The sequence below is a fragment of the Rhineura floridana genome, chromosome 1, assembly GCF_030035675.1.
Source record: "Rhineura floridana isolate rRhiFlo1 chromosome 1, rRhiFlo1.hap2, whole genome shotgun sequence".
NCBI classification, from domain to species: domain Eukaryota; kingdom Metazoa; phylum Chordata; class Lepidosauria; order Squamata; family Rhineuridae; genus Rhineura; species Rhineura floridana.
Window position 1 is genome coordinate 115,772,583 of NC_084480.1, and position 16,025 is coordinate 115,788,607.

At 41.7% G+C, this 16,025-nt stretch overlaps 1 protein-coding gene across 1 annotated transcript in view; it reads left to right on the top strand.

Annotated features, from left to right (window-relative positions):
- LURAP1L (leucine rich adaptor protein 1 like) overlaps positions 1-13,438 on the top strand; it is a 29,258-nt gene extending 15,820 nt beyond the window's left edge. The window contains exon 2 of the mRNA XM_061629767.1: positions 12,722-13,438. Within this exon, the coding sequence (XP_061485751.1) occupies positions 12,722-13,099 (378 nt within the window). The 3' untranslated portion in view covers positions 13,100-13,438. The remainder of the gene's footprint in view (positions 1-12,721) is intronic.
- The last annotated feature ends 2,587 nt before the right edge of the window (positions 13,439-16,025 follow it).

The following is a 16,025-nucleotide window of genomic DNA, read 5'->3' on the forward strand; positions in this document are numbered from 1 at the left end:
ATAGCACTCTTCAAGTACATGAAAGGTTGTCACATAGAGGAGGGCCGGGATCTCTTCTCAATCGTCCCAGAGTGCAGGACATGGAATAATGGGCTCAAGTTACAGGAAGCCAGATTTCGACTGGACATCAGGAAAAACTTCTTAACTGTTAGAGCCATAGGCAATGGAATCAATTACCTAGAGAGGTAGTGGGCTCTCCGACACCAGAGGCATTCATGAGGCAGCTGGACAGCCATCTGTCAGGAATGCTTTGATTTGAATTCCTGCATTGTGCAGGGGTTGGACTTGATGGCCGTATAGGCCCCTTCCAACTCTACTATTCTATGATTCTGTGAACATCTGGGGACCCAAAGGTTGAAGAACAGTGGTTTATACCCTGCCTGAAAGATCCTCAAGGCAGCTTATAACCAAGCAGTCTCCTAACCTAGTGGCTGGGGTTAGGGTGGGCTTCCTCGTGCCATGATATTCTTGAGGGGATGCTGATGGATGGAGCCAGGGCATGTTATCCTAAAGGTGTACAGTCCAAATGTATCTCAGTATATGGAAATCAATTCAAATTGCGAGTAGAAGACGGTTAAGGCTGAATTCAATAACACACTTGCCTTGGGAGTAAGTCTCACTGAAACCAGTGGGTCTTACTTCTGGGTAGACATGCCTAGGATTATGCTATAAGAATGGGAAAACATGGCAATGATAGATCAAGGCAAATGTATATGAGGCGTTGGGAATCATGTTGTGGGTTTCAAAGACAGAGAGTAGGAATTGCTGGGGAATTTTGCATAGAAGAGTCCTGAGCCTTTCTTAAAGCTGAGATCATAGCAATGAGGTTGACGAAATGTGTTGAACACCTGCATGGCTCAGCTGAAGATGAAACCTTCTGTGGCAGGATGCAAGAGTGTATTAGTTCCTCAGCAGGCTAGTTTTGCTCAGTCAGCTGTCACCTCATGGTAATCTTCAAGTTTGGTTCTCATGGAGGATATATGGTGTGAACTGCATTGCATATAGTATGAATTCCATCACAGAATAGGGTTTAAAATGTGCTCTGTCCATTGAGGCAACTTCTAGTTCACATAGTAGTTTGGAAGTGAATGGAAAGAAGCAATAATGAGCTGGGACTAAGTCTCATTGTTGAGTTTTAGCTATCATTGGTTTTGTATGCTAGGATGCTCAGACACAATCCCCAATCTATTTATTTATTCAAAATATTTCTATCCTGCCCTTCTCCCCTACAATAGGGCAGTCAGGGTGGCTACAATAAAATCGCACACATATATAATAAAATACACAATAAAAACACAAAACATAACAGTATATTAAAATGCATAAAATACTATTAAAATACAAAAAATGCATTATGCATACACATGCAATCATACATACATGTATATATGTACATACACATATAAGAAAGTGAGAATAAGAGAACTTAAAAGATAAAAATAAAAGATAAACTTAAAACAGTGTCAGGATAAGCTGACACTAGCAAATGTGAAAGAACTGCATACATTTCTTTGGATAAGCAGAAAGAAATGCTAGTGCCCCTTAAAGTACCATTTGCTCCTTAAACTGATGTTTCACCCATGCAGGACCCTCCCATTCATTATTTGAGGGGACTGTGCCAAGCCAGTGCTTTAAGCGCCAAAGAGATAACCTTGCTGTTCTTAGTTTGCAACAGAATAGGTCTTGTGTATGACCTATGGAGCTTTTCCATATCTATATTTTGCACAGTTTTATGTAACACCACTGATTTGAAGTAAAGTATCCCAATATAAATCAAGTCTTATTTGATAAAGCCCAAATAGATGTAGCAATTGGTAAAATGAGTATTTTAGATTGTCAGTGTTTACAGTCCCTTGTAATATAAGCAAGAGCAGTGATGGCCCACACTACAGAAAATCAGTCAATAACGAGAATAGAATTTTTATACTGAATAATAAGAGTTCTAAAAAAAAGAGTATAGAGTGTGATTATTTTTCAAATTCTGTGTGAGAGAGTTTTGTTTTTAGGGGCTGGAAAATCTGATTTATATTCCATGCAAAACAGGCCTAACCCAGATATAAAATAAAATTGGAACTATGTATGTGTGCTGTCAGAAATATTTTCCATATAGATAAGATAAGAAATGTAAAACAATATAATAGGAAAATAAAGCACTGTATGAATGGAAAACTATAAAAAGGAGGGGCATGATCCAGTCAAAATTCATAACATTTCAGTTCCTGTTTATTGAAGCATGTGTTTAAACCTCTCCAAATGGAATCATTGGGACTCGATAGTGCTTAAGGGTTTATGCCAATGCAGTGTTTGAACTTAACATTTCCTCGGCTTGGCAGGGTTCTGTAGACTTAGAAAGGTGACCTTAGAAAGTGGAGGGGGAACTTCTAGAGTGATAGGAAGTAGCATTAAAATCATTGCTGCTGATAAAGTGGATTGTAACCCAACTTTGTATTTTGTTTCTCACCACTATTCTGTGTGTTGTTCAGAAGAGTGCCTATAATTCATGACATTTCCTGAAATAACCCTGGCAACTCCATATTAGCAAGCCCAGGCAGCTTTAGGCATCTTGGAACCTGTAGGCAAAACGTTGAAATTATACTTCTACTGCAGCAGAATTGTTCCACCTTGCTTTGTCCTGTGGTATGTCAGGACCAAGGACAGCCTTCCTCAGCCCTTCTATTCCCACAGAAGCACCTGTCTGCTAAAATTTCCAGCTCCAGTCCCATACATGTGAGTAAGCGGAAGACTCTGGTAATTGACTACTTAGCACACAGCTGCGAGGAAGTGTTCCCTGTCCTGCCCACCTCTTCCTACAGTAGAAGCACTAGCCTAAAAATAATAATACCAGGACTTTTCTGACCCTAGAAGCCCTTCTAATTAATTCCAGGTTATATTCCTCACAGGCTTGTTCATTACTTAATGTTTCATCAACGGAAAGTATTGTGTTTGGTGGGCGATGTGGAAGTTCTAGGAATGAATCTGTGATGGAGAATTCACGGGTGTCAGACATCATTAGATGCAGCTCTTTTGTTCTGATTTTAGCCCTCAGAGTGTTCACAGCCTCCTTTTATGCCAGGGGACTTTGCTTAGAGACACTGTTGGTCTCTGCTATTGGACCTAAGAGCCCCAACTCATCACTGATGTTGCTGTTGAGTGATGAAGATTCATGGGTAAACCTGGCATTGTGTGGTGTTAGACTGTTGAAGAACAGGTTCCGATTAATTCTGTTATTTATTATCACTCGATACGTTTCCAAACTTTACATGTTCTGTTGCATGCAGAACAGGTTTTGCTGCTAAGTCCTGGTGAGCCCCAGCAAAATTAAACTCTGAGCCTTTATCAGGGTGGCACCATTATACTATTGACAGACAGACCAACTGTTTTTCTTGGCTGATGAGAAATGGATCTTAAAATCTATTTAATACTGTAGAGAAGGTAACATAGGTTGCCACATCCACACGTTATTCATGTGTAAGGCATTACTGTGTTTTCTTTGAAGCGGTGGAAATTTTTAGCCCAGTCCTGATGTTGTGTCTCCTTCCACAAGCAACCTCATGTTGCCAATGGTGGTCTGTAAAGAAACCTCAGTGTGTGAGCTCCTGCTTTTGTGTAGGGGTTCTGTGCAATCAAGATACCTGCACAACTGGTTGTTCTGATTGCATGGAGCCCTTAAGTGCAAGCAGGACCTTGTACACTGGGAATTCTCTACAGACAGCCACACTCAACATATGTCTGCTTGGGGAAAGAGATGTGATGCCAGGGATGAGACTTAGAAGCGCAGCTCAGCTCAGCTCTGAAGTAAACATGGTCAGGCCCAACACACAGAATAGGCCTGATGCTTCATGGATCCTAGACGAGTGGTTCCCAAACTTGAAAATTGCTGGTGGTCTTGGGGGACCACTTAAAGATTTTTCTGCCTGCTGCAGCAATTGTAATGTATTGTGCTAGGTGCTGTTTCATTTTTCTCACTGTATTCTCAATGCTTTTTATTTCTTTTATTACAATTTGCACTCTGTAGAATTCAAATTGTAATACAGTAAAATCTAATACGAGAAATAAAAGAAGCAATGAAATAATAATGTTTATAAAGCTTATTAGTTGCTTTACACAAGCATCTCAAAATGACTTACAAATAGTAATGCACAATGCAACATATGAAAAACAAAATAATTAAAAACAAAACACAATATGAGATAATAAAACCATAAAACAGTCCCTTCATCCCCTAACATAGGCCTAAGTAGCACAGCCCCCAAAGGGCAGGGGGAAATACACTACCAACTGCTGCAAAGAAAAAACAACAACACTCATATGCCTGGGGGAAGAGAAACATCCCTACTTATTCAGCCTTCAAAAATAAGGAGGGCAATACAGCCAAATTAAGCACTTACATTTCTAGTTAATTTCACAGTGACAAATACATGTTTAACGGTGCAGTCCTGTGAGTACTTGCCCTGAAGTAAGTCCAGTTGCATTCAGTGGGGCTTACTCACAGGAAAGTGTGTAACTAATTGCACTCATCTTAAAGGGGTTTGACTTGGGTTGGATCATGCCCATAACTTCTCATAATCTACCTGGTTGCTTGAAACAGGTCAAAAGAGAGTGTTGCTCATGGCTCCTAATTCATAACAACACAATAGAAAGCCTGTGTTGCATATTAGACATGAATCCATTTCTAGTCCATTCTAGGTCTTTCTGTAAAAAATACATCTGGTGGTGCTGAGCTATAATTTATGTGGCTGGCAAAAAGGGGGAGGAGATAATGGGATGCTGTTTTGTTGATTCACATAATTTAATTGATTTCGACATACCTGTTTACTAATCTGATTACAGTGGTAACATTTAAGCAGCTGGGTATGATTATGTCTAAACTAAAACACCAAAAATGTCCATTTTATCAGGAGCTTGATATAATAAATCACTTGAGAGATGTCAATCCTATCAGAAGAAGTAACTGCTCTTTTCTTTTTTACAAGGGGGTTGAAAGCATCAAGCAGACTTTGGAAGTCCAGCAATAGCTTTCACTGGATGGGCATTAACACACAGTGCACACACAACTAATAGCTCCTGTTTAAATTGATAAAACGTGTACTGGCTTTATTATTTCATTTCATTTTTTTCCTGCTCTTCCTCTTGCGAAGAGTCCAGGGCAACATACATGTCTCTTCTCCCATCCATTTATCCTCATAACAACCCTGCCAGGTAGGCTAGGCTGAGCAATAGTGACTGGCAGGGCCGGTGCCAAGCATGACTGGGCCCTGGGGCACCAGCCTGTCCCGGGCATGGCGCCCACCCGCATATGCCATCTACCTCTCCTGCTGTGGTGAATGCTCGCTATGCTGCTCACGCATGTGTGCATGCCATCAACCAAGATGATGGCAGAGGGATCAGCCCCTTAGGAAAGCCTTGGCCACCATCTTAGTTGATGACAAGCATGTGCACACAGTGCGGCCAGTATTCACCACAACAGGAGCGGTAAGTGGGGAATGCAGGTGGGCATCAAGGGCCTGTGCGGTTGTAGGGAGGTGCCTGAGAGCTCCCTCTCTGTGATCCGTGGCAGGAGCTGATGCTGCCACAGACCATAGAACGGGAGGCTAACCACCCACCCTAAGGAGGGGCCCCATGGACCCTTGGCCAGGGCCCAACCTGGCTGCCCTCTGGCTCTGGCACTGCTGATTGGGCCAGGGTCACCCAGTCAGCATTATGGCTGAATGAGGATTTGAACCTGGGTTTTCCCTGCTCTAGTTTAACACATTACCCACTGTACTATGCCAGCATGTTGGTTCCACTGGGAATTAAGTGCACCTTGGTCCCCTTCTTGTGTTTCCTTGGGGTGTGGGAGCTTCTGCAATGCATTTCCTTCATGTGCCACTACATAATATAAGAAGAACCAGGCCATGTAAGAGGATTCCATGCCAGACCTCTTCCCCAGTGCTGTCAAGGTCGTAGGAAATGGATGCAAAGCTGGTGTGTGGGGAGGAACTGCAATTTGGGCTCCTCCCATGTGGTCTGAGGCTTCTTGAATCACCTCAGAAAGCTGGGAAGCTTTCTTCTCCACCACCAGCATAAATTAGGTAAGCTTACAGAGGTGCAAGTGGGTTGATGGTTCCTAAGTTCAGATAATTGGTCAATTGCCTGCTTTGAATGGGGTCGTACTTCCTCAGAAAAAGCAGGTTCGTAATCTGGGAGTTCTCCTGGATGTTTGTCACTAGAGACCCAGGTGACTTCAGTGGCAAGGAGTGCCTTTTACCAGCTTTGACTGGTAAGACAGCTGTGGCCACTTTTATAGTGGGATAGCCTGACTACAGTTGCCCATTCACTGGTAACCTCCAGGCTGAATTACTGTAAAGCGCTCTGTGTGGGGCTGCCCTTGAGGTTGGTCCGGAAGCTGCAGCTGGTGCAAAATGTTGCGGTGCAACTGCTCACTGGGGCAAGGTATCATCACCATGTCACCCCGCTGCTGAAAGAATTGCACCGGCTGCCCTTACCTACTGGGCCAAGTTCAAGGTTCTGGCTTTGGTGGACAAAGCCCCGTGTAGCTCGGGACCTGGATACCTGAAAGACCACTTACCCCTTAAGTCTTACCCCTTATATGCCCAGTCGACCGCTGCACTCTGTAGGTAAGGGCTCCTGCAGATACCACCTTATCAGGAGGTCTATTCTGCACAACATAAGAAATGGACCTTTAGTGTAGTGGCACCTACCCTTTGGAATTCCCTCCACTTAAATATTAGACAGGCGCCATCTCTTAACTTTTTGGCACCTACTGAAGACCTTCCTCTTTCAACAAGCCTTTTAATTAGAGGCCTTATCCCAGTCTGCATCTGTGTTGAAACTACTTTTTAGATGTTTTAAACGCTTTTTAAAAATGTTTTTAAAGATGTTTTGTTTTAATATTTTTAAAGATGCTTTGTTGTCATACGTTTTTAAAGATGTCTTGCTTTAATATGTTTTAAAGTCTTGTTTTTATGATGTTTGAGAGTGTTTTTAGTGTTTTTGCTTGCCGCCCTGGGCTCCTTCTGGGAGGAAGGGTGGGATATACATTTAATAAATAAATAACTAGGCCTGCACTCACTTGTTCTGAGAGAGTGTGATACTAGGAGTGAAGGTGGGAACCTTTATAAACTGGGGGTCTCTGTTTGAACATTGAAATTCCTGCACTCTCATAGGATTGCCAGATTGCTATGAGTGTGTAGAAATGTCTACCTATTCACAACTTGCATTTTAAAAAAAACAAAACCAAAACTAAATATTTCCCAGTTATTTTGCTAGATGTGTGCAATGAGCAGGGCTGACTGCATGTGGAAATTCCATGGAAATTCAGACAAAATTTGGTTTCCTAAGATATTCCGCTTTATTTTAAAGGGGGGGGGCACCAACTTTCTAGCACATAATTTTTCAATCTAGGTTTTAAGGTCTGTGGATAATGCATGGCAACATTCCAGAAACCATATGAGTTGTTGAACAAGAGCTCCAGGGAATAGAGCTTCAGTATCCTGTATAGCATTTTGGCTCATCTCATGACTAGCAGAAGCAAAATAAATTATGAAAAGTAATAAAAATTGTAGAAAAAATGTAAATCAAGCAAAAGATTAAAAATTGCATAATTTATACAGTTTTCAGCATTAAACTTGTAGAATTTTGCTTTTTTTAAAAAAATGCAGACTTCCTATGACACTGACATGACATTGAGTTATTTCTCACAGATTATAGTACCATGCCTAGTGTTATCATTACTGCTATTAGTAATTACCCGTTGGGAAACTAGGTTTCAGTCTTACATCTGCTTACTTGGAAGTAAGCCCCATTAAATTCAATAAGACCTTCTTCTGAGTAATCATGTTTTGGATTGCACTGTTCTCACCTTGCTCACAAGCTATTATTACAAATGGAATGAAATCTGCTAATGTTATAACAATCACCATTTAGGCTTGGGTGTCTCTTATTATTTTACATTTTGCTGTATATTACTGTTTGGCATACAGAAAACTGTTTAGGCAAGCTGGGTAGAGAAATGCAAGTCTTTAATCATGATAGTATTGCATTTCTAACATAATGATAGGTTGAAAGTATAATTAGAGTTACAACTGACAATACTTCTGAATCCATTTCAGGATCCATCACCCAGCTAATGCTTGTGATGCTGCACTGTTAACAATCTAACATTCATTTTCATAGAGGAAGGCTATGAAAAGGTGCACTAAAAAAAAATAAGAAAATATATTATTGACATTACAGAATACACTCTTTTCTCAATTCCAGGATGTCCAAGCAACATTATTATCATCATCATCATCATCATCATTTTTCACCCTTCACTCTGAGGTCCCTGGGCAGGTTACAACTATTTAAAATACCTTAAAAATAATTTAAAACAATTGACACTCACAAAAAAGGGAGGGTTCTAAAAATATACATCTCAGATGTCAAAGGCCAGGATAAAGAGGTGTGTCTTCAGCGTTCACTCAAAACTGTATAATGAAGTTGCCAGATGCACCTCTGTGGAGATGGAGTTCCACAACTTGGGGGCTGCTACATAGAATGCCCTGTCCCTGGCCACTCCCCCCCCAAGCTTCAGAAGGTGGTGGAACTACCAAAAGGGCCCCCTCTGCTGATCTCAACACCCGAGAGAGTCTGTAGGGAAGAAGGTGGTCTTTCAGATATTTGGGGCTTGAGTCATTTATGGCTTTAAACACTAACATGAGTACCTTAAATTGGGCCTAGAAACAAACTGGCAACTAATGCAGCTGTTTTAAAAGGGGGGTTATATGAATCCCAGGCAGTAATCTGACTGCTGCATTTTGGACTACTTGAAGTCTCCAAGTCATCTTCAAGGGCAGCCCCACATGGAGCACATTGCAATAATCCAATCTGGGAGTTACCAGAGCATGGAGGACAGTGGCCAAGTCATTTTTTTCCAAAAGGGTCTGTAGCTGGCGAACCAGCTGGAGCTGGAAAAAGGCACTCCTAACTTGCATGGCAAGGAGATGGGAAGAAAGTAGAAGCACAACTAGGTCTGTTTTTATGAGGTCTGTTTTTATGAGGTTTTAAAGTGTTTTTAGCATTTCTGTTTGCCGCCCTGGGCTCCTGCTGGGAGGAAAGGTGGAATATAAATCGAATAATAAATAAATAAATAAACTATAGCTACTGTCTCTGCCACAGTCTTCAAACAAGACTTCAGGATTCAGTCTTCAAATTTAATGAGGAAATAGTGACAAGTAGAGTAGAAAAAAGAAATGGTGTAGCTTCCTCACTCAAATACATTTTCACCACTGTCCCATCTCTCCATTCCTAATTCTCTCACACACTCCTCTACCTGTGCCACTCAGTGTACATTACTTTACCACAGGGATAAGGAACCTTTGTCAGCCTGAAGCCTGCATTCCTTTCTGGACAACTTTCTGGGGACCACATACAAGTGGCAGGCCAAGCCAGAGACAAAAGTGGGTGGAGTAATGAATATAAAGTTTACACACTCGCACACCCCTCTCTACCCTCCATCTCGGCAAGCAAAGTTCAAAGACACATTCCAGCCAGTCAAGAGGATTCAGGGAGAATGTGAAGCAGGGCCAGTAAGGGGTGCAGCCTGAGGAAAAGGTGTGGCTGGGGAGGGTGTGTGGCCTCGGGAGAGTCCCAAGAGCCAGATTGAGAAGGCTGGGGGACACATTTTGTCCCCGGGCCCTAACTTCTCCACCCCTGCTTTGCTGACTGATTGGATCCAGACAATAAATGCAGAATTAGAAGAGAGGGAAGGAACTGCAGGAGGAGGCAGGGAAGTTGTAATATGAAACCAGGTTCCTTAGGAAGGAGGATGGGTGATACAGAGGACGAAGGTGGGGCATGGAAAATAAGGGAGGGAACAGTCATGTGGAGGGTTCATGAAATGTGAAAGGAATATAAGCAGAGGAGGGAGTGGGACATGTGGGAATTGTGGAGGGACAGGAAACATGCACCAGTTCTTTGGCCAGTAGTCAGGAACCATTGATCTAAACCACCAGAGCAATAATTTTTAAAAAGAAGGCAGTGTGTAATTCAGGATATTTTGACAGACTTGAGATTTTGAAAGAATCCATGGAAAGAATTATATACAAAAGAGAAAAAAGAGGCTGCTTGCCAAAAAAAATTAAGAGCTCACTTCCTCAGTGTCTGGAATGTCCCCTCCCCTCAACTCATTGTGAGTGAACAATGCAGATGTTATATTCATATACAGAAAAAGAGGGCTTAAGAGAACAGTATAGAAGACTATACTATACAATAAATCATATTCTTTTTTAAAGAAAATCCTTGTTGACTAAAACTCTTTTCAGCGTTTACAGTGTTTCTTGGTTCAGATTTAGTCCCTAAAACGGTTATGCTGTGCCTCAGAATGCATGTGTGGGTGTGGGTGTAGCTTTTGCATATATTTATACTTTATTTATAATGCTCATTGGAGGGCAAGTGTTTTTCAGTGTAGACCTGACTGAAACATCAAGCCTGGTGAAACATCAAGCCTATGTGAGTTATGTCTGCCTCCCTTTATCCGGGAGGAAGAGTGTTGTCGGCATCTTGCAAGTTTACTCCAGACTGGGATATAAAGTTACAACCATGATTTGTTTGGCTTGAGGGCACTGCAGACTGTCTCTCCCTTTTCTGCCTCTAGATCAACCTGAGGTGAAAGGGAAGGTTTGACATGAGGGGGTTTCGGGATACAATGGCTCTTTGGATCTTGTCCTATTACTGAATTAACCACTTGTGTACCTAGTTCTTATCTTGGCTTTTGTGGGATCTAGGGTAGATTTGTCTCTAACGGTATATCCAAGTGGTTTAGTATATTGCCTGTATAGATGTGTATTTTTGGTTAAAATATTTTATTATCCCATTGCTGGTTGTTGATGCATTGTTCACGTATTTTGTACTGAATGTTAAATTAATTGTGTTTTCTTAAGTATTGAATTGAAAGTCTATTCAAAGGTCTATAACATTTTTTATTGTCAGGTCATTCTTTTTTGGGGGGTTGTATGTGCGGATATGTGTGCATGTGTCTTTTCTGTGTTAGCAGCTTTGGGCTTCCTTGTGGAGGGAAAAGCAGGGTACAGATACATGATGATGATGAATGCTTGGGGGGTTTGGTTAAACACTCCTATCATTAGAAATTAATGTTTTCACCAGTTTTGGAAAGTGTGTCCACTAATTTCTGGGAAATCCAAGAAGAAAAGAAAAGTTGGCATACTTGGGTTTCATGTGACTGAAATGGCCAGTCGACCAATCCCCTTCATTCAGTCACAACTGTTTGACTCATTAGCAACACCTCTCTTTCCTTCAGTGGGGGCTCATCTGCACTATGCATTTAAAGCAGTGTTATACCACTTTAAACAGTTATGGCTTTCCCCAAAGAATCCTGGAATCTGTAGATTGTTAAGGGTGCTGTTAGGAAACTCCTATTCCTCTCACAGAGCTACAATTCCCAGAGTTTCCTGGGAAGAAGAATTGATTGTTAACCGACTCTAGGAATTGTTCCTCTGTGCAGGAAATCAGGGTCTCTTAACTACTCTCAGCACCCTTAACACTTCAGTTTCCAGGAGTGATTGGGGAAAGCCATGGCTGCTTAAAGTGGCATAATACTGCTTTAAATGTATATTGCAGATAGGGCCTAGGACTATGCACACACAAATAGAAGGGCCTGGAGTCTATAACCAGGGAGATGGTGCAGAATACAGCAGACAAGCGAGGGGGGCAGGGGAAGAAGTAGTGTAGGAAGCAGGCAGTTTGGTATATAGGTGGAGAGTGAAGGACAGGAAAGCCAGGTCAATTGAAAGAAGGAAGAAGGAGAACAGAGAAAATGAATGGGGACAACATAGACACAAGGAAGAAGACAGAAGTGGTTGTAAACAGGCGCGAGGGGACCAGGGAAAGAGGTGATGGGGAAAAACAGGCTAAGAACAGGAAGATGGGGCTAAACAAACTGTGATGGTGGTGGCTGTTGAGTCTTTTGGTGGATTTTATTGCTTTGGTTTTTAAATGTTTTTGTGTTAGCCATTGGGGATCCCATTACATGGGACAGAAAAGCTGGACAAAAATGCCTTAATAAACAAACCTGGGAATAGGAAAGGGAGGCTGAGGCTGGCATTTACCAGTCTTCTCAGCTGTAAACACCTTTTACGGACCATGTTTTCACACACATTCCCAGCATTTGGTGGGCATTTTGCTAGTTATTAGTATATTGTTCAAGCAGTTACCTTTGCATGCTTCATTTATGTTAAATAGGAACCAAGGGGGCAAGTACTGTGTGATGTTAATTTCAGCATTGGCCTAATTTTGCTTCTATTTTCGCTGATGAAAATTTAACCAGTAACTTCCCAGAGAAGCAGAGCTAATTAGGCCGGTACTATATAATTCTGAAAATCCTGCTCTGCATCATCGTTGACATATAACAAAAACTAATGAATATATTCTCACAGCATGGACAGAGCCATTGTTGTATTAAGCTGATTGCTTGCTCAGCTTCCCAGTGAAAGGCTGGGCACTGCGAAACCTAAACTTGGATCTTCAGAATCCTATAACCAGCAATATCCAGACAACAAAACAGCATGTTTCAGAGGTTGAACATTAATGCATTATTAGAAATCCATGTCAGCTCACATAAAACTAGATGAAACTAAATTTTAAATTATTACAATTGTGTATGTGTGAATGGATAGATCATACATTAATTCAGTGTACTGATTAGTTGTTCTTCTGCATGCAGATTGATCTTCGAGCCACAGACGTCAAGTTAATGCGGCAGCTACTGATCATCAATGAAAGCATTGAATCAATCAAGTGGATGATTGAAGAAAAGGGAGCTATCACCAGCAGGGGCAGCAGCTTGAGTGGCAGCCTCTGCAGCTTGCTAGAGAGTCAGGAGACCTCTCTAAGAGGCAGCTACAACAGTTTGCAAGACTGCAGCGATGGACTGGATGGAATATCCGTGGGGAGTTACCTGGACACTTTGGCAGATGATGTTCCAGGCCACCGTACTCCCTCAGACATGGACCAGTTTAGTGACTCTTCTCTTATAGATGACTCACAGTCCCTTCATAAACACCCCAAGATTGAATCTGACGAGTACTACTGTTTTGGTTGATAAAAATGAAACTCTAGGAGGGACACGTGTGCACTTGTATTTATGATTCTTCTATGCTGCTATTTGTTTTAAGCATTTTAAAAGCACCTTTTAAAAAGACAACCTATTTTAAATCTGCTTTAGTCTATCTCTCTGCTGCTGCTCCTTGATTTTGTCGCCCCTTCCTGGATGGTTTTCTTCCCCTCTCTCTCTTTTGTCATCTTAATTTATTGCTGTGATTCATTCTTCTCCTTCATAATATAACTTTTGCTCAGTTTTTTACAAAATAAAAGGTGAGGGAAATTTGCTTCAACACAAAGTGTGGGAATGTAATTTTGCTGAATTCTACATCTGACTGACAATAAAACACTTTCTATTGTCTGTTGATTGGACTTAAAGATTTCTGTCTAACAGTGTAAATATATACTTTTACATAATTCAGCTAGGAGCTGTTAAGGTGGTGATTGGTGAAAGGCCACACAACTTTCCACATAAAGCTAATGCCCACTTCAGGGGCTGCGGGGAGATGCGACAAAACCCTTCTGGGACTTTACCATTTCAGAACAGAGGTCACACATTTCAGGAGGAACTACTGTGTTGTTATTTTTTACTCTGTACTTAAAAATCTAGTATATCAAAGAGAAGGCCAAACTACACCCTTTCCCCTGCTTTTCCTTTGACCAGTTTTCCATAGACAGGAACATTATGACATAGAAGAGCATCCTCCAAGCCTCCCAAAATTGTGCCCCAAACCCTTTGTAGCAAATTTGGGGGTTGCACCAGGGCTGCATGGGGAATCTCTTTAGCCAACAGTGTCCATTCCACTGGCAGATGAACACTGAATTTCACCCAATGAGACTTTGCCTTTAAAATCTTTGTAATATGCATTATTATCACAATCATTATTATTTATTACATTTGCATTGCACCCTTCAACCCAAAGGTTCCCAGGACAGCAATCTATTAAAATACACAGATCAATACAAGAACCGTAAAACCAACAATAGATAGAACAAAATATTTTTAAAAGACAGAACACCAGATCATCAACAAAATAAAAAGGCAAACAACTCAGCAGCAGCAGGAGTCCAGGTCTTAACATTAGGCATTCCCATAAGCCTGAGAAAACAAGTATGTCTTAATTTGACATCTAAAAATAGGTCTGTAGTCATGTGCTTCCCTCCTCCTGTCTTGCCCCACCCACTGTCGGCTGACAGGAAATATGCCCTGACTAGCCCCAACTTGACAGGCAGTTTTGGTAGTTTACTTTTTGGGCTTTTCATCATGTCTTCTGTGTAGCTTCTGGTCTTCCTTAGGCAGGATAATTGGTCTTCAGTAAGTATTTCTATCTCAGGGATTAGAGACACATTTTGCTCAAACTTTAATTATTTGACCCAATCCTTAAACATATGAACATTTCCTTTCTTTTCTATCATATATATCATGGATGGGGAACCTATGGCCCTCCAAATGTTGTTGGACTACAACTCCCATAACTTCTGACCATTAGCTATGTTGATTGGGGCTGATGGAAGTTGTAGTCTAACAATATCTGGAGGGACACAGGTTTCCATCCCTGATATATACTAAAAGCGAACTAATTTCCCAAGCGCTGATCCTTATTGTGGCCAAAATGGCACCAATGGCAGACACAAGAGGGAGGTATCAATAGGCTTTGACTGAGCATGCTCAGTAACCACAGAGAACACTGAGCATGTGGGTGGAATGGGAAACTAAGGTGAGGGGAAATTGAATATAGTATTGTGGGAAAGGGCACCATTGATTGGCTCAACAGGAGCACTCCAAACTGCAGCATTTTGTTGTAGGTGCCACTTATAAGCTGTAAAGTTACGGTAGAGAACCTTGTGTTGTATTTGTCTCCACAAAGACAGGAAAGCTCTGACTTGTCACATGAACCTCAGAGCAAGGACCATGGAGACAGATTCACAGCCAGCCACTGAGTGCCAAAGTGCTTCTTGCTCTGCATTCAGCCCTGAGCTTTGCCAGCACCTGTGCATTGAGGCATATGCCAGTGAGGAGTACTGATGTGCGAAGGCATAGGATAGTGAGGCCTGGAGACAGAACAGCATCCAGCAGTGACCTAGAACATTCACACCTGCTTATTTGGAACCTTGTAAGACCTATCGATTTCTGATGTCTTTTGGGTCACTGAGTTTACCAGGCGAAGAGTGGGAGGCTTTTAATAACACCTTAAAATGAAGGCTGTTATTTAGTTTTTTAAACCCAGCCTCCAAGAGGTCTTCTGTATCTTTAAAAGTTGTGCAGGGGGAAGGGAGAATTTCACTTTGTGTTTTTTTCCATTACAGTGTTGCAAGAAAACCTGCACTTGACTGAATTTTCTCTTCTCTTAAAGATACAGAATCATTCTCAGGCCCTGAGCCTGGCAACCCTATTTCCATTACCCTCGGGTTTCTCCCCTTCCCCTGTTCCTATCTATCTATCTATCTATCTATCTATCTATCTATCTATCTATCTATCTATCTATCTATCTATCTATCTATCTATCTATCTATCTTATGCTTAGCATCCAGCTTAGGTGAGGTAGTGGAAGTGTTGAACTGGTATCTAGATTTGGTAATGAACTGGATGAGGATCTATGAACTCATGCTCAATCCCAACAAGATAGAGTGGCTGTTGGTAGGTGGTTCTTCTGCCCTGGAGTGGTGGGTTTCAACCAGTTTTTGATGGAGCTGCACTCCCCTTGAAGGTTTGCAGTTTGGGAATGCTCGTTGATCCAGCTTTTGTCACTGGAAGCCCAGGTGGCCTCTGTAGCACAAAATGCCTTTCATCAGCTTCAGCTAGTGTGTTAACTACGAACCTTTCTGCCAAGGTGAACCACATTCTGCTTATCTGTAACTTAGACTACAGTAATGTGCTGCATATGCGGCTGCCTTTGAAGACTGGAAACTGCACTTGGTTCAGAACT